The sequence below is a fragment of the Pezoporus occidentalis genome, unplaced genomic scaffold (assembly GCF_034315485.1).
Source record: "Pezoporus occidentalis ecotype Australia unplaced genomic scaffold, CSIRO_AGI_Poc_V1 ctg167, whole genome shotgun sequence".
NCBI lineage: Eukaryota > Metazoa > Chordata > Aves > Psittaciformes > Psittacidae > Pezoporus > Pezoporus occidentalis.
The window spans coordinates 155653-181029 of NW_026913499.1; the positions used below are offsets into that span (position 1 = coordinate 155653).

General features: G+C 38.7%; 1 protein-coding gene across 3 annotated transcripts in view; it reads left to right on the forward strand.

The window, feature by feature from the left end:
- The window catches only part of CRB1 (crumbs cell polarity complex component 1), a 104539-nt gene that overhangs the window by 62968 nt on the left and 16194 nt on the right, over positions 1 to 25377 (forward strand). For all 3 annotated transcript variants that reach the window (XM_062613425.1, XM_062613423.1, XM_062613424.1), the window contains 6 exons: positions 5192 to 6145; positions 9684 to 10234; positions 10623 to 10788; positions 13507 to 14413; positions 16013 to 16141; positions 19617 to 19743. In XM_062613425.1, the coding sequence (XP_062469409.1) occupies positions 5192 to 6145; positions 9684 to 10234; positions 10623 to 10788; positions 13507 to 14413; positions 16013 to 16141; positions 19617 to 19743 (2834 nt within the window). The remainder of the gene's footprint in view (positions 1 to 5191; positions 6146 to 9683; positions 10235 to 10622; positions 10789 to 13506; positions 14414 to 16012; positions 16142 to 19616; positions 19744 to 25377) is intronic.

The window sequence follows — 25377 nt, forward strand, 5'->3', positions numbered from 1 at the left end:
CAACTTTTTCTTCTTATTTTCAAAAGAAAAAATGCATATTAAACCTCGACCTGTAGCATGGGACATCTGATAAGCACTACAAATAAAGTACATGCATACTAACTTATCAACATGAACATTTTCTTGGGGACAGGCTGAGAGAAACTACACGATCCATTGTTGAAATTTTAAAATGGGAAACTGCCAGAACAAAGATCTGAATCCACAGTTTGCCGTATGCTGGGTAGATCGTATGCAGATCAACCTGGGGAAAGACTTTCTTGCCTTATAATTAACTAATTACTCAGAGATATTGCTCTAGCAATACTTAAAGCAATTCATTATTATATCATGTAAATAAAATATAATGAATGTTTTTTAAAAAGTCTGATGCTTAAGTTATCACAGAAAGAAGAAGTTCAATCTCCTGAGCTCTATTTTCTTCTCGTTAAATTCTCGTTAAATTAGGTCCAAACCAAAATGTCCAGTCCAAGAGCCAAAGAAAGAAAACGTTTTAGTTGATCTTTTTTTCCCCTGTCTAGCACACTCAAAAATCTGCAGTCATAGATTTTCAGTAAGTAGAATGAGAGAGGTGGAACAGAAACACTTTCTAAAATAAAGAAACAGTATATAGTATTAGGTCTTTTCTATCTGTTTTTTGAGATGTACAGTTTCTCTGAATGACAGCGAGTATGAAAGAGTTGATCTGGATTAACAAATCTCTTGAAAATTAAAGAAAATACGGTCTTAAAAAAAACCCAGCACCTTGTAAAACTCCAAAAAGTGACAAATCAGTTTTGAATGGATCCTAAAAATATGCCTTTCTGTGAAACCTGATCAAAGTTTAGTGTGAGCACACTTGGACAGAACATGCTGAAAAAGAATTTAAGTAGAATACATATCCATTGCGTAAGCAGTTTAATGAGTCTTAGTTTAAGCCTTGTTGATCTGGCTTGGGCAAAATACACCATCAGACTACATCAGCAGGTACAGAAGTGGAGCAAGCTAATCCTGGAAAGGAAGCTGTTATACTGGGAACTGTTTTGAATTTTACAGAAACTTACTTTGTGGACTGCTAAAGTGCTAAATGATCTTTTTTTCTGGAAAAAGATGGTTGCAACTAGGATACAGGTTTACATCATTTTAATGACAATGTTTACAGGTAAATACTTTCTTTTTGTGAAATTATGTGTGCCTTTAGAATGTACTGAACATGTAGTATCTATGTAGACTGCTTGTTTGTATTTGCCTGATATTTATGTCGTGTCTAGGAACTAGAAATGTAGAAGGCTGTAAACAAATTTCTGACCAACAGGTGTATCAAAAGTCTAATTTGGATAATACTTTTATAATTTTTAATCAAAACAAAAACTAGTGGCATTCAGCAGAATTGAAAGAAGCGTTTGTCATCCCTCTTCTGCAGGAAACTTTTGCTGCTAAGTTTGAAACAGTTTAATTAAAAGGCTAACTAGAAAATAGCTATCCAATATTAATAATGTGCAGGTTAAAAAAGGAGACATGCATGGCGTTATCAAACTGAGGTACAGGAGCTGTTTCATCTCTGTTTTGAATAAAACTTCACAGGAGGAAAAAGTAATCATTATCTATAAAAACATGATAAATTTCAGGTGGGTGTGTAATATATTTAGAAGAGAAAAGGTTGAATGATTTTACTTTACCTTTTACTTTAAAAATACAAACATGTTTTGCTGAGTTAATTCATTTAACCACTGAAAAGAAAACAGTAGTTCCCCCTGTGCTTGCTTTTGGTATGTCTTACATCTTTAGAGACTATTTTTCTTACATTCTAAACTTCTCCTCCAACCTGAGCTATTTGAACTGCTTGTACAGTTCTATAAATATTGGTTAATCCTTTTATCTAGAGTGCTTTTATCTTGAGTGACAGTGGTCTTTGCTTGTATAATAACTGGCAGATAACAAGCAATATCAATGCTGCCTGTAAGAACAGCTGATTTATGTATTCTTGACATGAAAAAATGGCTTATTATTCATTTTTTGGTGTGACCTATATTTATGTTTGTGCTAATCGTGTGAAGTTGTAAGAATATAGATGTATGTATATACATGTTTATGTATATATATACAAAAACCTGCAAAAGAATTATTTTGCAACATATTATTAATATAATTACTTAAATAAATAAGCATTGTACGCAGACACTGAATTACTTAAGCATCTCTATGGTAGCCACTTTGCATTTAAAAACTAATGTTATTTGTTTTCCATAAATAAGGAATACCTTTAGAATATGTGTACCTCCTCATAAAATTAATTTTATTTCTTTGTTATATATTGACATATTTTTTTTCAGATGTGTTATCTAAATTTAAAAGTAAAAACATATATGATTTCCAAAGAAGTTTAGCATTCTCCTGAAATTATTTCATTAACTTTATATCTAATTTGGTAAAGTAGAAAACAACACAGACACGAAATATTATAGTAAAGTTGGTTTCAATTTATGCATCTATGTCACCCTTTCCAGAGACAGTCTTTATTTCAGGGTGTGACCCAGGCCACAAGCTACAAGGCAAAGATGATGCCTTGCAGGTGCCATGGGATAACAGACTAATATACCCAAGAGTTGTCATGCATTACTGAAAATGCAATGACTAAGTATCCAGCCATTCACTCTGCTGACTTCAACTATGAAAGGTTTTACAAGGGCTCCCAGACTATAAATCCTTAATCATGCTCTGAGCACTCCATAGCCCTATAACAAGGCTAAGTACATCCCTCATCCTACTGCTTCCACGCTGCACTGTTATCTCTGACAGAAAACCCCCAAGACACCTGCATTTCTACAGCTGTCCCAGTAAGACTGAGTTGTATACAAGACCTATGGACACATTGTTCTCAATGTCCAGGCAGGGAAGGGAGCAATGTCAGGCATGAGATGTACTAAAACATTGACCAAAAAAGGAAACAGCTAGCGGTAACTTCACTTTTCATATACTAGAACAGCAAAAGCAGGACAAGTCACTAGCACAGAAATTGAAACAAACTGGGCAAAGCAGACATCATCCTGGCCCCCAGTCAGTAATGGTTTGGGAAGTACACTTCAGTTTCAGAAAGTCAGTCCCAATGAGTCATATTTCTGCCAGATGCCAATACATATTATGGTATACATAGACATCTCACACTGCAGTAAGTATGGGCCTGGCTGGAAACCAGGGAAAGACTGCTGCTGTAAAAACTCGCTGCCAGACCAGGGAGATAGCAGTAGTGTGTTTGATGATCTGAAGCTTCAAGTGAAAACTGTATTCTATAATTGAAAACTCATAAGTGAGGAGCACTACTGCAAAGAGAGCCTTTTATATATATGCTATGACCACTTCACTCTAGCTAATCTTCTAAACAAATCTCAACCAATTCTCAGTTCCCTTCTGGCTCTCCTGTAACTTACTCCTCTCCAAGGTGGGTCTACTTATGACTGTGATTGAATAAAGTCAACAGGCAAGGAATTAGCCTGAGTAACTATGTTTATCTACCATTGGAAGCGATTCATTGTGGCTGAATGCTGCTCTGTAATTTTCTATGAAAAATGCTTGTGTTTTGCTGTAAAAATGCTCAATGCAAATTTGCATATAAAGGTAGGTGCACTGCATAATTATGCCTATTAACTACTTTGTGCTGATGATATTAGTTTGAAAACTGACTGCAAATTACTTCTTGTTTTCTCTAGAATAACTATGAAGGAAAATGGAAATGTTAGGAGCTGCACTTAGCATGAGTTTTCAAAAAAGTATTTGGGTATTTTAACTGCTTCCAAAGAAGATAAGAAACAGATTTTCCCTGATCCATTGCATACGTATCAGTCACTTGATTGCTCAAGGGAGAAGTTATTATAATTACCACTTTATAGATGAAAAACAGTGCAGAGGGATAAACAGATTAGTTTTGCAGGAGGAACAGATTTTTTTCCCTTTGCGAAGTCTGATCCAGTAGACATACCTTGGACACACCTATTGAATTACAGTGAAGTTGGGATGAGGAGCGCTCCTTTTACCCAATATACCAGAGGCCAAGTGTTATATGGATGAGGAGGAAATATGAGTATGTATTGCCCACATCTGATGGAAGTGTTCTCATCAACAAGCTCTGAGACATTTGAGAAAATATTCATTTCACCTTTTCTTGCTTTATATTTTGTATCTAGGAAAGGTAAAGAAAGTTCCACTGTAGATACGTGGTACCAGGAGTATTCTGCTGGGACATACTGGTTCAAACCCCTCCAACAGTTTCTCACAGATCATAGGATTATAGAATAATTAGAGTTGGAAAGGACTTTAAGATCATCAAGTTCCAACCCCCCTGCCATGGGCAGGGACACCTCACACTAAACCATGCCACCCAAGGCTTCGTCCAACCTGGCCTTGGACACCGCCAGGGATGGAGCACACAGAACTTCCCTGGGCAACTCATTCCAGTGCCTCACCACCCTTACTTACTGAATTTCTTCCTTATATCCAATCTAAACCTCCCCCGTTTAAGTTTTAACCTGTTACCCCTTGTCCTATCACTACAGTTCCTAATGAAGAGTCCCTCCCCAGCATCCCTATAGGCCCCCTTCAGATACTGGAAGGTTGCAATGAGGTCTCCACGCAGCCTTCTCTCCTCCAGGCTTAACAGCCCCAACTTCCTCAGCCTGTCTTCATACGGGAGGTGCTCCAGTCCCCTGATCATCCTCGTGGCCCTTCTCTGGACTTGTTCCAACAGTTCCATGTCCTTTTTATGTTGAGGACACCAGAACTGCACACAATACTCCAGGTGAGGTCTCACAAGAGCAGAGTAGAGGGGCAGGATCACCTCCTTCGACCTGCTGGTCACACTCCTTTTGATGCAGCCCAGGATACGGTTGGCTTTCTGGGCTGTGAGCGCACAGTGAAGCTGGCTCATGTTAAGTTTCTCATTGACCAACACCCCCAAGTCCTTCTCCGCAGGGCTGCTCTGAATCTCTTCTCCACTCAACCTGTAGCTGTGTTTATATAATACTGTGCACAAGAAAACTATGGCATGTGAATGGCATTTTTATATTTAACATAATATAGGCTTGCGAGTCAATCTTCTATTTATCAAGGCGTTCCCTTTTAATTAAAGATAATTCAAGGAAACAGATGTTATTAAAAAATACCATTTGGGTCTCCAATTATCCAACTCAAAATGTCTAATTCCTTGTTTGTTCTTCAGGTACTCACTGTGATGAAGATATCAACGAATGTTACATGAATCCTTGCCAAAATGGTGGAATCTGTGAGAATTTCCCTGGAAATTACACTTGCCATTGCCCACCTGCTGACAAAGAAGGGATTTATTATGGAGGCTGGAATTGTACAGAAGTTCTCCATGGCTGTACTGATCAGCAATGCCAAAACAATGGAATATGTATCCCACATTTAAAAAATGGCCAACACGGATTCAGCTGCATATGTTCACCTGGGTATACTGGAATACACTGTGAAACTGTAACCACATTTTCTTTTCATGGAAACAGTTTTCTTTTGTTGAAGAATCCCCTGAACCCTAAAAAGGAATTTTTCTATAATATAAACCTGAGGTTTCAAACTGTGCAAACTACAGCTTTTCTGTTTTACCGAGGGGGGAAAAATACATTTGCAAGGCTGGAGTTACTGAACAGCTACTTACACTTAACCGTGCAAGTCAATAACAAGCCACAGGCTCTTTTGCATATTTCACATAATGTCAGTGATGGAGAATGGCATTCGGTGGAGGTAACCTTGGCAAGAGCTATTACTCTTAATTTGCTTGACAGCTCTTGTGTAGAATCATGTCTCAGTAAAACGTCTGCTGTGATAGATAACGATCACATGATGCTTGCATTTCAGAGCACGTTTTTGGGCAGCTTACCAGTGGGGAACATTAGCGGCAACTCTCTACTTAACATCTATAATATACATTCTGCCCCTTCATTTGTAGGCTGTCTTCAGGACATTGAAATAGACTTGAATGTTATTACACCAGAGAATGTATCACCTGAATCATCTTTAAATGTCGGGACAGGATGTACTAAAAAGGACTGGTGTGAAACCCACCCTTGTCAGAACAGGGGACGCTGTACCAACCTGTGGCTGAGCTACCATTGCGATTGCTACCGGCCGTACACGGGGCCAAGCTGCACAACAGGTAAGGAAATGCTGTGGGCATTTGTGTTCTAATGGTTACTGGAAAAGTTATTATAAACAATCCTGTTACCATGGTGACGAAACAGCACAACCCTTAGGATTTCTGGAGCTTGATGTCAGCTGGTAAGCAAGTGCAAGAGGTCAGTAGTAGCACACCTTCAGTATTTTCTAGTTACTTTTCAGCCTGACAAAAAAAGTCAGGCTAAACTGGTGGATTTCACTCATCCAGCTTTAAAATCTTCTTAGAGCTCTTAGCGCGGCATGAACTGGAAAACTGTAGTTCGCCATAGGTTATGCACCCCAAGTATAATTTAGAAAGCAACTAAGTCACTTGGAGTTTAAGTCTTACTTTCAAAGCATTCTTTGCAAATTTTATCCTTGAGCTCTCTAGGCTTTTATAAAGAAACTCATTTAAGGCAATGAAAGGCAAGCAGAAGCACTGCAAGTTAAAAAAAAAAGAGAGATTCCAATTTAAAAAAAAATGAAAGAGATTATACTATTAACTTAATCTGATTAGCCCAAGGAGAAGGCAGGGCTTCAGAGACTGCAAACAGGGCCCATTCATCTTTCAGCCATTCCCAAGGCAGCTCTGAAGAATCACTAACGAAGGCAGCCATTACCAGATAGCTGCTTGGTGACCAGAGGAAAACCTGCTCATGTCTCAGCAAATGAAAGAGCACATCTCAGCAAACAGCATCTTTGGCAGTGACAGGCAGGAATACAAAAGCTGCAGATGCCCTTAGCATTTTCCCTGCTACAAATGATCTTTCCAAGTGCAGGTTGAGTCAAATTGGAAGGACAACAGGAGGTCCCTGCCTAGTTCCCTGCTATACTGCATCTGTTGTGTGAAACCCTCTGGAGCTGTAAGTACGTCATCCCTAAGGAGCATTTTGGGGTGGACTCTGCAATACTTGCCCAGCATAAGTTTTAGGGATTTCAAACAAGCAGTTTTGTTGAAGAAAACTGCGCAGGAATAAGTCTTGCACACAGCATCCTTGCCTCTGCTTCGCTCTCTGCCCCCTCGCTAACCATGCACACATGGTCTATCATAACAATGTTTTGGGAAGGAGAAGTGCATCCATGCACACAAATATGCATACTTACATATATTTGTGTATACATATTTGCCAAGTGGACTGGAAAAAATAAAGTGCAACAGCAGAGCCATGGTCAGATTAGAATGGACAGATCCATTCTAATCCATACATCCATAAACTGGTGTAAATCGGCATGGCTGCTCTGTCGCCAGTGAAGCTACATTGATTTACATCATCTGAATGACTGGCCTTAGGGGTTTATTGAATACATTGCTGCAGAAAGCTGTAGTTTGAAATACATTTCAAAATGTTTAAATGCAATTTCATTTTGTAATAGTTATCAATACTTTTCAATAGTTTTTCTTCTTGGCTTTATTGCAAAATGACAAAGTCTGAGAGGTAATTGTAACAGACTTCTTTGAAGTCTAGCTGTAATTTATCCTAAGATTTGGAAGGCAACTTTGGAGCATAGGACAACATCTGGTAAATATGTTTGCCTCCTTACATGAAGCAAAATTAAAACCAGTCAGGGCCAGGAGAGGCTTATACTGGCATTAGAACTGTTGAGAATGATTAGAAAGCATGCATTTTTTTTTTTTCCTGCTGACCACAGTATTCCTTGCAAATCATGGCACCATGCCATTTTGATACATAGGGTCTAGATATATGCCATATTTAAAAGACCGTGGCAGGTTTCTTAAAAGGCAGAGTTGGGGGGGACTTGCAGTAAAGGATAACACAAGAAATACTAGTGTCTTTTTGAAGAAAAGTTGCTGCCAAGTATTTAATTGACAAGAGGCAATATTTTCTCTACATATACAAAATAACAAACAGATGTTGACTCATTTTGATCAACATCCAGATGTTGTGACCCAAGAGGTTAATATTGACCAAGGTGATGCTAGCCATCTCATCAAAGAGAAGATCAGAATGATGATGTGTATATATATATATGTATTTTTATAAATAGAACTGTAACAAAGTCATTGTAAACATGAAATACCTTTTGAAGATTAATGCTTCCTTCTAATACTGCAAATGTGTAATCTTCATTCCAGCAGAAATTTTCTTTTTACCCTCATAGAAAAACGTCTTGGTCTCTAGTACACCCTACAGAGAAGATAAAACTTCTCTGAGATTTATTGCCTCAAAACACTCATTTCAACCAATAACTATTTCTACATACCAGAGTTTTAACAAGAAGATGTAGATATATAGGTAGTCTTATTCATAGAATTAGAATGTTTCATATTTAATGTATTTAAGAAATTGTCTGTTTAGGAACAAGTAAGGGATCTATTCTTGTTGCTAAATAATATTACCACGCCGCATAGTAGTGCAGTATGGTTATTAAGGGTCTGTTGGGGCTTCACAGTCAGTCCCTTATTTTCACTGGATTTTTTAATGTAGTCATAAAAAGAGCAGTGCTGCAGGCAGAAACTTGGCCTATGAGGTCTCGCTCTATGAGTTTTACTGCGCAAAAGAGGTTGACTCTTTAGCTGTGTGAGCATTTAAGAAAAAGTTTGGATTATTCTTTCTATGAATTTGAGACATTAAAAATAGCTTTTGAAAGTGTTTAGGCAGGAAGTCTGTAATGTTGAGGACAAGATCATGAAACTTAAAGTGTAAAAATAGAAACACTTTGTTGTGCTTTTAACAAGATGATTCATCAGACTAAAATATGGGTTTGGCTACATATTTTGTATCCTTACAAGTCTGAAAATCATTACTGAAAATAAAGAGCAAGGGAGAGAGACAGATGGTTTTGGTTTAATCATTTTAATTGATAAGCACAAAAAGAAAGAAAAAAGATAAAGCTTACTCAATCCTGGATCATTTTTCCCCCTCAACACCACAGCATGATGAGCACTCATAGGACTGAGCAGGATTCACAGCTAGATACAAGCTGATGTATGCAAGCACGTGTTGAGCCCCAGCAACAGAAAGTCTGTTAGAGAACTGGGGAGCCTATGCAGCACCAAATAGGTGCTCTATTTGGAGGTTTCACACATGAAAGGTTTGCTGAGAAGCTTTGGGCTATTTCTATGATTGAAATCAGTGCAAAAGATAGCACAAAGTTCCAGAATTACATTAACTTCCATGGTCACCACAGGATCAAAGCAGCTAGGTTCTTTTCAAAATGATCTTTCTGAGGATCAACTCAGGAAACTGTAGAAATCTGTCCTTGTTTAGCCATTTGAAAACACAGCATTACACAGAGCATGATAAAGGGGAAAAATATGCCCAATAACATAACATCTGGTCCTGTACTGGGGCTTAATGCTACAGCCATGGAAGCCAAGAGGAATTTTGAAATAGAAGCTATTTACAGCTGGATCAAGTCTTTATTCACCCATAAATAACAGCACATCTTAGTACCATACGTAAATACTATCAAGTAGCTGTTTGATCATTGGCTTTCTTGTCATTTAGCCCTAACAATTTCATTTTTCTACCTTCTCTCTTTTTTTTTTAATCTTTTCCCATATCTCTAACCTCAAGAGTACATTCCAGGCCGGTTTGGATCTGAAGACTCCTCGGGCTATGCTGCTTTTCCTCTTGATGCCACTCAGAATGAAAAGTTGAACGTATCAATGTTTGTCCGAACACGCAAATCTTCTGGCTTGTTACTGGCTTTGAGAAACAGTACTTACCTCTACATAAGAGTCTACTTAGAAGGTGGGAAACTCACAGTACTAGTTCTAAATTCCACTAAGTTATTCGGGAAACACTCTATGAATGATGGAAACTTTTACTTAATAACATTAAAAATAGAACCAAATAAGGTGGAATTGTTCCAGTCCTCTCAATACCTAGGCTTTATTTCTACTCCACTCCTAACCATCCAAAGAAAGGATATTCTTTACATTGGAGGCCTACCAGATAACAAAGAAACTGATGAAAATGGCAGGTATTTCAAAGGCTGCATCCAAGATGCAAGAGTGAATAACCAGCCACTGGAATTCTTCCCCATCACCAATCCACTGAATTCTGCTACCAATCGAACTCTTATCAATGTCACCCAAGGCTGCACTACTGACAACCTCTGCAAGGTAAGAATTACATGTTTCAGAGCACTTTCACATGTTTAAAATGGGGGATTCCCTTTAATCCTTTGTACATTCCCATACATTATTTGATGATAATGACTTCTTAGGGAACTATATAGAAATGCTAGAAAGAGCAGATTTTGTTAAGTTATGCTACATATGATGAATATCAGCAGCAGAATGTATTTGCATAGGGGAGAATTAAAATATTTTAAGGTTGAAATACCATTTTCACCAATTGAACATGCTGTGCTGTCATAGTGCTGGTCTTTGTCACTTTCTGTCTGAAATAACCAGAATCCTCTCTTTTGCCAAACAGTCCCTCAACCTTAGAGTTCAGAGTCCACCAGCTTTTATTGACACTTAGGTTGTCTCTTCTCTTTCCCCATAGTCCAACCCTTGCCACAACGGTGGTGTGTGCTATTCAATCTGGGATGACTTTACTTGCACGTGCCCCCCTTACACAGTGGGGAAGGCATGCGAGGAAGTTAAGTGGTGTGAGCTTGGGTCCTGTCCTCATGAAGCACAATGCCAGCTGGTACCCCAGGGATTTGAATGTAGGTACATTTCAGTTATTCCTGTAAACTTTGGAGATTAGAAACTATAGAAATTTTCATCATCATTTCCTTAAACTCAAAATTCATTGCCTTTAAGGTTCATTCATTCAAATGTTATTTCTGTATGAAAATAATAATTATGTCTATTCTAAGTAACATTAACAGGAAGAGTCTGCCCTACCAAATACAGAATTTTCAACCAGACCCCCTGACACAGACACTGATGTTTACAAGACCTTTGCTTTTGACTTATTCAGCACAGCTTGTCGAGGTTGTACAATAGATCAATATGTTGCCAGAGTGTAAGTGTACCGCTCATACTTCCACTGTAAAGAGATAAGAGGATATTCGGTGTTGGATTAACCTTAGAATGTTGTCCATCATTCTGAAAAGATAAGCTATATGACATATATTGCATCATTTGATTTTCTTAAATGTTAAATATCTTTGAAGGAAGTCACCTTAATACCAACAGTTATTCAACTAGTAACTTCCTAAGAAGCACCTGCACACCATGTAAAAATTGATGGCCATTAGCTGTCTTTAAGAACATTAGCCACCCTGCATTTCTCTTTCTTTTTCCACTTTCCTTCTCCTTCCCACCCTGGAGTGGAATTTAAAAAGCAAGTAAGAATTTTGAAGCAATATTTTTTCTTTTTGCTATCAAAGAGAGCCCTAACGATGCTGTGAAGAAGATAAATACACACACAGTCTGGTGGAAGCTGTTAGAATGCCTGACTCTTAGGAATGAGAAGGTTGGTCAACAAAAGCTTTCTATCATAGACAATTTGCTGACAGACCAATAGGGTGCTATTTTTGTTGAGATTGTTAGAATCAGCATTGCACCACTTGTTAAAATTTATAACTGAAATTAAAATAATTGCACCTTCTCTAATAGACGGCTTTAATGCTAATATCCAAATAAGCTCTCTCATAAACTTTACTATTGCCTGTTACAGTAGAACATAAACACGCACATACAGCAAAGTGAAAAGTATCTGAACCTTTTCCTTCTGCTAAAATCAAGGTAATGTACAGTTAGATCACGTTTCGATTTTTGTGCTGGTTTGTGTGGCAATAGTGGGGAGTTTCCCTAATAAATATTCAAAAAGAACTGCCCTACAGAGCTGTATTTTTAACTAGTTGTTTTCTTAGCTACAGCATAGACTTGTTGTACAGCACAGGGTAATGAAAAAACGAGGAGATTTGCTGGCCAGTGACTTCTCTGCCAGCCTGCTGTGTTATGCTCTGGGTACCATTTTAAATTACGGCAGAGAAAGAGCTGTTTTTCAGACACTTGTGGCTCTAGTTGAACCTAGATGGCTATGATTGGCAAGCCCAGTAGGAAAACACACCCTCCAGAAATAAGAGAAAAGGTGAATACAGGAAGCGAATGTGTGGAACAGTAACTGATAGCAAATCTGTATTCCCAGTGTCACAACTGAGAGTAGAAGCACACACCCAGACAGCTTGCTGCCCTCAGGATTAATAATGAGTTCTATAGGAATATTTTAGAATTATGAGCTTGAAACTCTCAGCTTTCTGAGACATTAAACAGATCAGAAATAAAAGTTCTGACTTTCGTTTTTAGTGGGGTTTCCTCTGAGGAAACTTTTGCTATGAGAAAGACACACATTTGATGCACAAGGCAGTGTGGTTACACCTCTGCTGCCTCAGCATCAGGATATACAGTTAATAATTTCTTACTGTGATTCCCAGGGGTTCTTTTCATCCAGATTTACATCTGATCTATCTCTGAGCCCACAGATAGATCAGAAACTCACCTTATCTCAGTGCTAGGATCTTACAAAGCTAAATTTGTCTGAAGAATGGACAGAAGACATTCCTTCCTGTCCCTCCTCCTTATCGATAATCCTCACAAATCTCAGAATGTGCAAATTTACAGCCCAGCGAGTTAGTGCATTTTAGTAGAAACCATACTAATGAAAGATGTCAAATACCTTTGTGAAGACATCCATAAAACTGCCACAATGTTACCCATCAATTTTCACTCACAGCAGTGCAAGCTGAGTACTCTGCTGCCCTCCCAGCCCAGCCAGCCCAGGCTCTGCTCCATCAGCAGAGCTCTGGCAGTACACACGCAGCAGGAGAAGCTGGTTTTAAATGTGACAAGCACGACTCTTCTTACATTGATTTTAAAGGGACTTTTTGTCAACTGACTTCAATTAAATTCATCACCAGTGAGAGTAAATTGGGATCTAATCAAACACTTTTTTAAAACCTTTTTAATGCTTTACCTAAGAAAACAGAAATTGAGAACAAAGGTTCACCCCATTCAGACCTGTCATGGGCAATAACTTGCTGTACAAAACTAGGGAACAAACCCAAAATGACATTTCTTGTTTTGAAATACCCTCCCAGCCTCAGCTGTGAGATGCATGCAGTTATGATCATCTCCTTCTCTTTGTCTAATAAAGAAAAATAAAGGTAATACTAATGTAGAATTATACCTTTAGAATATAACTTGAGATGATGCAAAGCAGCACACTTTTGATGTCAGTATAGCTTGCACTGCTCTGTAATTTCTATAGCCATAAGGGGCAGACAAGGATAAACTGATACACTTGTGGAATTTGATTGCTTTTCACCAAACCCGAAAGGACTTACAAGTCAGGGAACACGGGGCATTGAAGAGATACTGTTCCACATATATAGGTTTAAAGCTGGCCTGATTTCTCAATTATTATCTTTGCACAGGTCTTGCTAATGCAGTGTTCAGTGGCCGAAGCAGTGCGATATTTTACAGAAGCAATGGGAAAATCAGCAGAGACCTCACCAGTATCGTATTTGGCTTTCGAACTAGGGACACTGATGTGATACTGCTGTTTGCAGAGAAGGAGCCAGAGTTTGTTACCATCAGCATCCGCAACTCCAAATTACTCTTTCAATTGCAAAGTGGCAACAGCTTTTATAAGCTGACCCTTGCTAGTTCGCTGCCTGTGAGTGATGGGAAATGGCATCAAGTGGTGGTCTCTATGGTAGAGCCCCTGTCCCAGTTCTCTAGATGGCACATTGATATAGACAACAAGAAAGACACTGCAACTAGTACAACTGCTGCAGGAAGCCTCAACTTTTTGAGAGAAGAGACAGACATCTATGTGGCTGACAAGGCTTTTGACAGTCTGGATGGGCTGCGAGGATGTATGAGCACCATAGAAATCAGTGGCATTTATCTCTCATACTTCGAAAATGCTGACATCCCTACAAAAAAACCTCAAGAGGAGCAATTTCTCAAAATATCCGCAAATCCTGCTCTTACTGGCTGTTTGCAAGTAGATGTCTGCAGCTCAAATCCCTGTATGCATGAGGGGATATGTGAAGAGTTCTATAGTTCCTACCGCTGCATATGTTCAAAAGGATGGACTGGCACTCACTGCGAAGTCAACATAGATGAATGCTCTTCAAACCCCTGCATTCATGGAAACTGCACTGACGGGGTCTCCTCCTATAAGTGCAGTTGTGAACCTGGTTACACAGGGGTGAATTGTGAAGAAGACATAGACAACTGCCGTGGCCACCAGTGTGCAAATGGGGCCACTTGCATCGATGGGATTAATGGATATTCTTGCCTGTGTGCTGGTAACTTCACAGGAAAATTTTGCAGGTACTATAAACAAAGCACATCCACATGATTTTGCCAGGTCTCTTCTGAAGGGTAATTGCATCACTGATGTCTCCATTTTACACACAGATGTTACGCGTCTCTATATATTAATCATGGCTGCAGAATTAACATATAAAGAGTCTGCAGTACAGAAAGCTGTACAGATCAATTAGGTGTGGGCTGAGGCAGTGGAGAGCTGGCAGCTCAGGCAGACACCGATGAGGCAAGGAGACAAGAAACAAGGCACAGCTCTGCTGCCCAGCTCTGCTGCCAGCCTGGGTTCTACAGACTCTGATGACAGGATTACAAGTATACCAGAGCTCAGAAACAGATGTGTCCCATCTTTCTTAGAAATTTCTTAGAAGATTTTAAGGGTTTTGAATCTCTAAACTATATTACAGTAATAGATCTCCAGAACTGTAAGTAGAGAAATTCGGAGTTGGTGGGTAAAAGAAAATGACAATGGCTTGTAGAGAAGCTTTTCTCCCCACCCACTGTATCTCTGTTAGTTGGGTCTTTTCCTCCAAGCTTGCTCTCCCAGCCCAGCAGTGCTGGTGACTGCAGACACCACAAAGCCCACTATTGACATCACTTCTGAGACTCCTCATATGTCTGTTTCCTAATCTTCTCAGACACAAGTCTGTAAAGGCTGCAGCTGTTCCGTGATCTGCCTCTTCTTTAATTGCCCTTCTCTGCACACCATAAACATCTCCCTTCTGAGCATGTCCTGTTGTTCTCAGAGCAGGAAAACCCCTTCTCCTTCCTCCAAAGGACTCTAACAAACCCAGTCTGATGCAGCTTCATGGATGCAAACAGACAATTGTTTTCATGCTGCCCAACCACATTCTTTTAGGCTAGAATTACACAATTGTCAATTTTTGTTTTTTCACTTTTTTTGGGGTAGTGAAGACATCCTGAGATTTGAAGATACCTTATATTGGCTTGATATGCTCTATCTTGTATGCTAATTCTGTCTTTTGAAGTACTCTAAGCTGTCCACTTCTCACACAGAGGCATGTCTGTAATGTGGGTAGAGTGTTACCCTTTTTTTTCTAGAAAAGAATCATTAGTTTGCCAGTAAATATTTGGAAAAGGAAAACCAAATTCAACAAATTAAAGTTAAGCAAAGAGGGTTTTGTGAGTTTTAAACCTCCATTCCTGCTGTCTTTCCTTCGGTCAATACCTCAACCAGTAACAGCATTGCTTCCCTGGTTCAGTTGCTGCCCACCACTAGCTGTGAGCACTCTGAGTACCCCAGGCTCCAGGTGTGTCAATGCTCACAGATGTGGCATTTCCTTTCCAAGAGGACACACAAGGAAGCACTGAGAATGTGCATCCCCTGAAACTTTGTGTTCATATACAGGTAAAACATACTGCCTTTCCCATTGGTATTGAATAGTACTTGCCAGCAGGAGCCCTGCTCCCTCTATTTGGAGACTAACAGAACTAGATTCTGCACTTAAATAACAAATTTATAAGGTAGATCTAAATATTTTCCACCAAAGAATTGGACTAGAGTCAAGTGAAAAGCTGAGAGAGCACAAGATACACAGAAATGAGGAAAGTCAAATAACTGCCATTGCCATTTTACTTACCTAGATACAGAAGATTGCCGTATACAGTTTGTGGGAACGAAGAGAGAAACCTCACATGTTTCAACTACGGCAACTGCACTGATCTCAGTGGCGAGTTGACCTGTGTGTGCCTGCCGGGATTTGCTGGAGAACGGTGAGATGCTCAGCAGGTCTCTTTGGAGCAATTCTTCCAAAAGCTGTTCCAGATGGGTCCAGAGGGTAATGGCCATGGAGGTTTTGATCTCCTGCAGAAATACAGACAAATCAGTTGTTTAATTCAGCAGTTCCTTGCTTAAATGACTTTGAGGGTATTACTTAGGAAAAAAAGACAAATCAATGCAGCAAGAATCAATCCAACACATCACCATTAACTCCAGTTACTGATACTATTTCTTAGGCAACATCTTACGATTGCTTCTGTTAAAAACATGTGTGTTTTTTGACTTCCGTGCCAATTCTGTTTGTGACAATTCATGCCAATGCTTGTTTGTGACAAGCTAGAATGTTATCTTTCCATAGGTGGGGACACATACCTTGCTTATAGATAAAAATCAGATACAATACACTGACACACAAATATGCAAAGCTGTTTCTTTTTCACATATACATGTTGTGAATATATTCTTTCACAAGGGTTGTATGAGACGAAATACCTGGTCATATTAAAGATTATTACTTTCTTACTCAACACTGAATTATGAAAACAGAATTATTATATTGAGAATAAATACTTTTTACATGTTACAGTTTAGTCTGAGACAGAGGGATATTCCTCACAGTGAAATTTGTATCTTGTAGCATATTGTCGCAATTCACACTTACCATTTGATAACATTCTACGATCAGCCCTAAAGCAGGGAGGCCTGACAGCCTCAGGGCATTAGGTGCTGTAGAAACACAGGAAGATGAGCCAGATTCAGTGTGCGCTTGCAGCCCAGAAAGCCAACCGTATCCTGGGCTGCATCAAAAGGAGCGTGACCAGCAGGTCGAAGGAGGTGATCCTGCCCCTCTACTCTGCTCTTGTGAGACCTCACCTGGAGTATTGTGTGCAGTTCTGGTGTCCTCAACATAAAAAGGACATGGAACTGTTGGAACAAGTCCAGAGAAGGGCCACGAGGATGATCAGGGGACTGGAGCACCTCCCGTATGAAGACGGGCTGAGAAAGTTTGGTCTGTTCAGCCTGGAGGAGAGAAGGCTGCGTGGAGACCTCATAGCAGCCTTCCAGTATCTGAAGGGGGCCTATAGGGATGCTGGGAAGGGACTCTTCATTAGGGACTGTAGTGATAGGACAAGGGGTAATGGGTTAAACCTTAAAAAGGGGAAGGTTTAGATTGAGTATAAGAAGGAAGTTCTTTACTGTAAGGGTGGTGAGACACTGAAATAGGTTGCCCAGGGAGGCTGTGAATGCTCCATCCCTGGCAGTGTTCAAGGCCAGGTTGGACAGAGCCTTGGGTGAGATGGTTTAGTGTGAGGTGTCCCTGCCCATGGCAGGGGAGTTGGATCTAGATGATCTTAAGGTCCCTTCCAACCCTAACTATTCTATGATTCTATGATTCTATGAAGACACTGTCCTAGTAACAATATAGTTTGAACAGGTAAGGGGACCTTCTTGGATAGTGAGAAAGGAAATACCACATGTGCTCTTAGTGAAATCAGCATTACATTGGAGTATAAAATCCAAAAGTTCAACAGGACCAAGCAAAGCTGGCTCTGCAAACACAAAGTTTTCAACAAAAGGTTTTCATTCTCCCCCAAACACACTGATTTTGTAGGAACGGCACAGTAAGCTATAAAAGATAAATGAAATGAAAATTCCCACTCAATGCACAGCGCAGTTGGCATGTCAAAATGCATTGCACCACTTAACTCACCACCTCAAAATCTTAAAAAAAAAAAGGTGGAAAAATCAAAGCAAATAAAACATAAAAAAGTAGAAGCATATTCTTAGACCCTTCTCTGGTGTGTATGCTTCTTGGGACTACGAGGTAGAAAGAAAGTACTTTGTCCTTCTTTTCCCTGCCAGGCAACTTCCTAATTACAGCTTTGGGAATGAGCCTTCCTTATATCCATCCCACTGGCTGGCAATATTCTCCAATTTATGGTTCCCATGATTCTCGTATTGAATGGCAGCTTTGTACCGAGCATGCTGTGCTTTAACTGACTATTGCAGAAAGGCATTCTTCTCCAGTGTCTAAAATTGACTATTTGTCCTTTTTTCCTCCAGGCTGTCAAACCATGTAGCAGTAGTACTTCTGTGCTTACAGATCATAGTATATCAAACAAGAAAATTTCACTCCTTTTTTTTCAAAACAAAGTCAAATATACCAGTTAATAAGAAAACTAAACCCCAAATCCTTTGTATATTTGTGTATCAGATTGATAAAACAGGCATTTTCCTTCAAGACAATATTTCATCCCCCAGAAAGCCATTGATGCACAGTATAGAGAAAACTATATCTTTCTATGTCAATGAATTAGGATCACAAAAAAAGTTCAGTGAGCTTAGTAACAGATGGAAAGGGAAATATGGAAAGGTTACTACTCATAAAAAGAGGTATCGAATTTTTTATACATTGGAAAAGTACTTTAATTTAGCTTTTTGAATTGCATGAATACAATTTACCATTGACGGAAAACTGTTGAAGTGATTTTAGATTTTAATAAAAAAATTATATAAAAGTCTTTAGTATAAAGAACTGCTCTTCTCTAATGCAACACTGAAAGTGTATTGCATGGTTGCGAACATGACTGGAGAAAGCAATTCCTTGTAATTCAGAAGGAGAATCTCACATTCTTCCTCAAGATTAAACCTGCTTTTTTATCTGGAAAAATTAGGAATAACTGTTACTATTATTCAAAAAAAAAAAAAAAAAGGAGCAGAGAATTAAAAGGGAACATTATCAGAGCAGAAAATAACCAGATCACTACTAGTTTTCAGACAATCATCTCACAAATTCCTTATTAATATTTGATTGGTGGCCTTGAGAAATTATGAGAACTCAAATTTCCTTTATCATGAGAATTAACTCAAAACCATGCAATGATACATACTTAAGCTTGTGAAACCCTGTTCTGCACTGTTCTTACTATTCTTGGGCATGATTTCAGAGAGACCGGGTAGGAGATTCTGCTGGGGTCTACTGGCATTTTGAATTGAGGAGAAAAAAATGAGGAAGAGAAATGGCAGGTGAATATTCCCAGGAGCAGTCAGCTGGGAAAAAAACCCATGCATTTGTTTGACTTACATCCAGACTACTGAGAAGGAAAATGTGCCCTCATGTTCCCAGAACAAACAAACTGGACCAAGCAGGACTTGTGCCAGATCTAGGTCTGAAGTCACACACAAACTTTCATTTCACCTGGATAAGCACCATTAACCATAAAATGCTTTACAGAAATGAAATTTCTGGCTTAACTGTCTGTGCTTGAAAATAATACAGGAAGCTCAGGATTTGAGTGTGGCTAATCAGGTAGTTAGTAAAATCATAAACGCATGGATATATGCCACAGATTTCAAATAGATCATCCTCCTCTTCCTTGCCCCTAAAGCTTCTGAATTAAAAATGTACTTATCCAATACATTTGATTTGTGATTTCAGATGCTCACTGTTTGCAATCTTCACTCTAGGTGTGAAAAGGACATTGATGAGTGCAGCTCTGACCCGTGTCTGAACGGAGGCCTCTGCCAGAACCTTCTCAACAAGTTTCACTGTCTCTGTGATGTGAACTATGCTGGAGACCGCTGTGAGATAGATGTAAGCGACCTCTCCTTTTTTGTCTCTTTACTGTTGTGGCAGAATCTCTTTCAGCTTCTCTCTTATCTTATTCTACGAATGGATGATGATCCAGCAGTCGAGTGGGGTGATCAGGAAGACTATTAAGCAGTCTAAACCTTTGTATTTTCATGCAGCAAAAGATGCCTTGACCGAACGGCTTAGCAAACCAATACAAAAATCAGAGTTTTAAAACTTGTTTTATATATCTTTGAATGATTTTCTATGAATTGCTTTGGATCTGGTTTAGTTCTTTCACTTACTTTTAGAAAAAATGCTAGAAAATGTTTCATCTCCCCTTCACCAGAGCATTTCACCACATACACACTGCCAGTGGACAACAGCGGTACACGTCAAAAGGCAATACATACTAACAAGAACTGTAAGTTTACTGATTGTGATGTTCAAACCCTACTGCAATGAGTGGCAAAGACCCACTGCCTTCAAAAAGGGAAATTTTACCATTAAATCTTACAGATGGCAACTATCTTTGCATCACATAGCACATTCATTGTTGTTTCTTCAGTAGTTAAGTCTCCCATCTGTGAATTAATATAGGATATTTTGGGATAATTAGCTAATGGTTTGGATTAGCAATTGGCAACGTTGTGAGGACACTTCACACCCATTTGAATTAGTGGCAATCCTGCACTGGTATCACTAATTCTGAACCTCTGCTCCAGTAGCTTGTACAACTCCAGTGTGTAATACTGAGTTAAAATACAACCTTCTTAATTTTCACCATGACTCTTCTTTCAAGAAAGGCCAGCCCAGTAAGTCCATCAGACCTTAAAAGTGGAGATTTTTTTCTTTGTTCTAAGATTTGTACGACTTCAAGTAACTCTATGTTCTCCATCAATAAATACGAGTGTCATCAGACAAAAATATGGGATTTTTCTTTCTTAGGAAGCAATCAAGGTGGACCAATCAGTGGATTGCTTGTCCATGGATTCTTTAAAGAATGAAAATAAGGGGCCTGAAAATTATGAATATCGGGAGGTTTAGCAAAAAATATTACCTCAAAACATCTGAGTAGTTGCCTTTGAAGAGTGTAGACACAACTGAAATACATTGCACAAAACAAAAGAATAGTGAAAACTGAGGTTCTGTTTTTCTGAGCAATTGTTTAAAGCAAAACCTATTTATGAATGGAGCATCCATTTCTTTGGGCATTCATGACCATATTTGTATAGATTCTGTACTCTTCTAAAATTCTTTAAACGTAAATAGTGTCCTTGAGTGATGATACAAAAGATAACCATGTATAAAGTTGTGTTTTATTATCGATACGGCATATAGCAGAGTTAGTTAGAGGATAGGCTAGCTAACACTAACAATGAGGTTTTTATGACTCCAGGGAGAGCAGCTGATCTATTGAAGAAGTCTTTGAGCCCATTGATATTAGTTCCCACTCTTCAAACCTGACAAAAACAAATACATTTTTGCATATTTGTGGAAAAAAGCTGTGATTCATCCCTGTGATATGCCACATATTCCTGTCTCAAGCACCTGCCTTAGTATGAAAACTTAAGTACAATATATTTACTTATAATAATTGTATTACAAAAGGATAATTTCTTTGTTGTCTTTATCATAACAGAGAAGTGATTGGGGTAATTTTCTTATTAATCTCATATTTAAAAAAACAACCAACCAAGCAATAATCATTCAGCTAAAAGTTCCTCTGCTCTTGGTAAGAAATCAAGAAACAAGTGAATGCAAGTTCCAGCACTGGAGATGAAATTAATGTAGCAGTGTCAGTAACAAAACTGTATATCCTATCAGATGTAGAGCTTATTTATCTTAATTACTAGGAATCCTATGTAATATTGTGGTTTATATAACGCAGGCAAAGACAACAAATCAAAATTGAACAGCCTTTTTTCCCCCCCCCCCAAAAAAAATAGGTTTGGAAAAATGCTTTTTTACTCCAGATAAAGTAATGTGATCAAACCTACAAATATTGGAGGAAAATGTTTTTTTTTGATGAAATCAATATTTCTATGTGAAATGTTTGCATTTTTATTTAAAATATCAAACACAAAAGAAAATTAAGTCATTCACCTTGTTCTGAGTTAAAAAGTCAATTTTCTTTCATATGGAGGAACTTAAAATAATAAACAACAGATTATGTTGAAAATTTTATTCCAAACTGTACCTTTCATTTAATCACAGCTAAAAATGTTACTTGGTTTGGTATTATTGAAATGAACAGTGAGAAATTTAAACACAAATAATTTGAAATGAAAACTATCACATCATTTTGGAATGCTAACTGAAAGCAAATAAATATGAAAGTTTGCAAATTCAAATGAAAACACTGATGCTACAAATCAAAGCTGTTCAAAGCAAGTTTTTGTTTGCAAATTTAAAGTGTCAAAAATCACAATCAAGTTTATTTGTGTTGTTTGCTTTGTTTTTCTACTGGGTTTAGTTCAGCTCTCATAAGTAAATTGAACTGTTACATACATTATAGAATATATGCTACAGGATACAGTACAATAAGCAAAAATTTTGTCCGGGTATTCCTGTTGAAGGAAGTTAGAAAGCAATACATGAAATAACAGTATGTCTGACACATACTATAGCAATATGTATAAAATGAAAAGCCAAGAATAAATCTGTATAGAGATTCCAAAACTTTTTCTCTTAAATACTAGAAACTTGATATGAGTGTATATACAATATTGAATACAGGTTTTATATGTATTTACAGCAATACGGAAGTTATTAATTTAGAATATATAAGCAGAGCACCAGTTCACTCTTTCTTCTACTGCATATACACCTATAACTGAATTCTTTCCATCCTCTAATGCCTTGTCATCCTGGCTTCCAAAATGTTGCTCCTTTCCTCTTTGTACTTGTGTATTTTTAACTACATTGTGCATGTGTACATAACTTTCCTACCTTTATACACAAAATAAACCTTTTGCCTTTGCCCTTCATGTCTGCTCCTCATTTTCTGCTAATTACCCTATTCATTTGCTTTAAGTGTTCCATGCTTTCTGAACATCTGCACTTCACGGCTACATCACACAAAAACTAATTGTGTCTTTCTAATGTATTCTCCAAGAATGCTGAGGGTGCGGGGCCATGCAGTTGCTTCCCAATAAAGTTGTTCAGCCATTTAACCACTTTGGCTTCAATACTGTGTTACCCATCCAAGGTTGTTACCTCTGCTGGGTAGCTCTTGGTACCTTACAGAACACAACGAAATAAACAAGCCCCAGACCAACAATTCAGAGAGGGAGGGGTTTTATCCCCGTGGCTTAAAGTTACTCTTATTACTCAGTTCCTCCTAGCACACTGTTAATATTTAGAAAACTTAAATGCCAGAAGGTCTCTGATGGCATATTGATGGGTCATCTCTTTCCCTTGAGCTATCATAGTCCATAGGTTGGACCTGTCCCATGCACAGGTCTTTCAGCATACCCAGTGCAGAATGGACCTGATATTTCTAGTTTAAAAGGTTAAAAATTAAACAAACAAATGTCAGATGAATGCTCAGATTTAGAAGGATAGAAGACATGCAAATGAAAGAAAACAAACAAGGAAGGTATTGAGTTTTGGATATATGGCTTGTGATGACAAATACTGATATTATCTGTAATGGTTTGCTCTATATTTTGACATTAAGATTCAATTTATTTTTCAGATGCCAGTGACTGTCATTCAAAAATACCAGTAATGAGAAGTAACAGTGTTAGGGCTTGAGGGAGAGTTAAGGTATCTGAACAGAGGGGAAAGACAGCAGTGGTGGAAGTACTGGAAGAGAAGAGCAAAGGGATTTGCATCAGCTGTGGGGTGAATGAAAGTGTATTCTTTAATGTGATTGGTACATACATGCAAGGTATTTCACTGAGGCAATATACACAGAGAATGACAGATTTGCTTTGTTGACCACAGTTCCTACTTCTGACCCTTAAAAATCAAGCTCTGGCTGACTCTCCTCTGCAGATGCTCTAATACAATTAGTACTCTGCCAGCAATATCCTATCACAATTTTAAGTACAAAGAGATGCTTCTGAATTTGAAAATAGCCTTCATGTTGTATGCTTATTTGTATTCTCTTGCGCCCAGAACATTTAATTTTTAAGAAACTAGATCCAATACTCAATTTACTCAGTGCATGTGACTACGCTATGCTGGTAAAATTAAATTTAGGAAAAAATCTGCTTCAAACTGGCATTGATGAAATCAGGTTTTGTTCTTTCATTGCAAACATTTTTCCTGGGAATACCTCTTTGGCTAGTTTGGGTCAGGTGTCCTGTCTCTGCCTCTCCTCACTGGCAGAGCATGAGAGATTGAAAAGGTTAAGTGCTACTTAGCAACAACTAAAACATTACAGAATCACAGAATCCCAAGGGTTGGAAGGGACCTCAAAAGATCACCTAGTCCAACCCTCCTGCAAGAGCAGGGTAACCTAGAGTACATCACACAGGAACTTCTCCAGGCAGGCCTTGAATATCTCCAACATAGGAGACTCCACAACCCCCCTGGGCAACCTGTTCCAGTGATCTGTCACTCTCACAGTAAAGAAATTTTTCCTGATGTTCACATGGAACCTCCTATGCTCCAGTTTACACCCATTGCCCCTTGTCCTATCACTGGACATCACTGAAAAAACCTAGCTCCATCATCCTGACACTCACCCTTTATATATTTGTAAACACTGATGAGGTCACCCCTCAGTCTCCTCTTCTCCAAGCTAAAGAGACCCAGCTCCCTCAGCCTCTCCTCAGAAGGGAGATGTTCCACTCCCTTAATCATTACTGTGTTATTCTCATACTAAGGCCGAACACAGCTCTGTACCAGCTTCTAGGGAGAAAAATAATCCTATCCCAGCTGAAACCAGGACACAGTCAGACATTCAGCCAAGAGGGCACTTCACTTTTATCTATTAACTTTTAGCACTTGAACTTTCATGATTATGACTTCAGTTAGTGATCCTCCCACAAGACAGGAAAACTGTTCTACTTCAAGAACAACAAAGCCTGGTTCAAAGAATAAAAACTAAAAAACAACAAAAAACCTCCACCAAGTCTTCTGTCTGAGTTTCCTAGAAACAGATCTCTAGAGGATGAAGAAAAAAAGCAGAGTTTGGTTGTTCATTTTGTGTTTCAGGAGTGCCCTGAGGCTCCATTAGACTCAGGAGCACATCCTGCTAGCGCTGTGTTCTGCTTGTGCTAGCCAAAGGTAGACACATATCTGCACCGAATGGCAAATAGCTCAGTCTGTACTTTGATATTGTTTCTTCAACATTCTCATCAGCTACACCTTTGGGGCAGCACTTCCTCACAAAGCACACCCTCTCCTATTGTTCACATAAATATATATGAAACTTGAAAGTGGTGGTAGATTTAATGTCCCAGAATTAAAGCTTTACTTAAGAGAGCTACTCCTACGTGCTCTGATGTGCACCACTGTTGCTTTCATATCCTCTTCCAGCTGGTACCTTTCCATTCTCCTGGGTGTGAGGACAAGCATCATGCACTGGAAGTTATGATTCACATTTACTGTCATTAAAAATACACTGATAAGCATGTAAGATATGTTCAATATTGAAACTAAATTGAATAAAACTCTCTCAGGCTTCCATAGCACAGACACAGA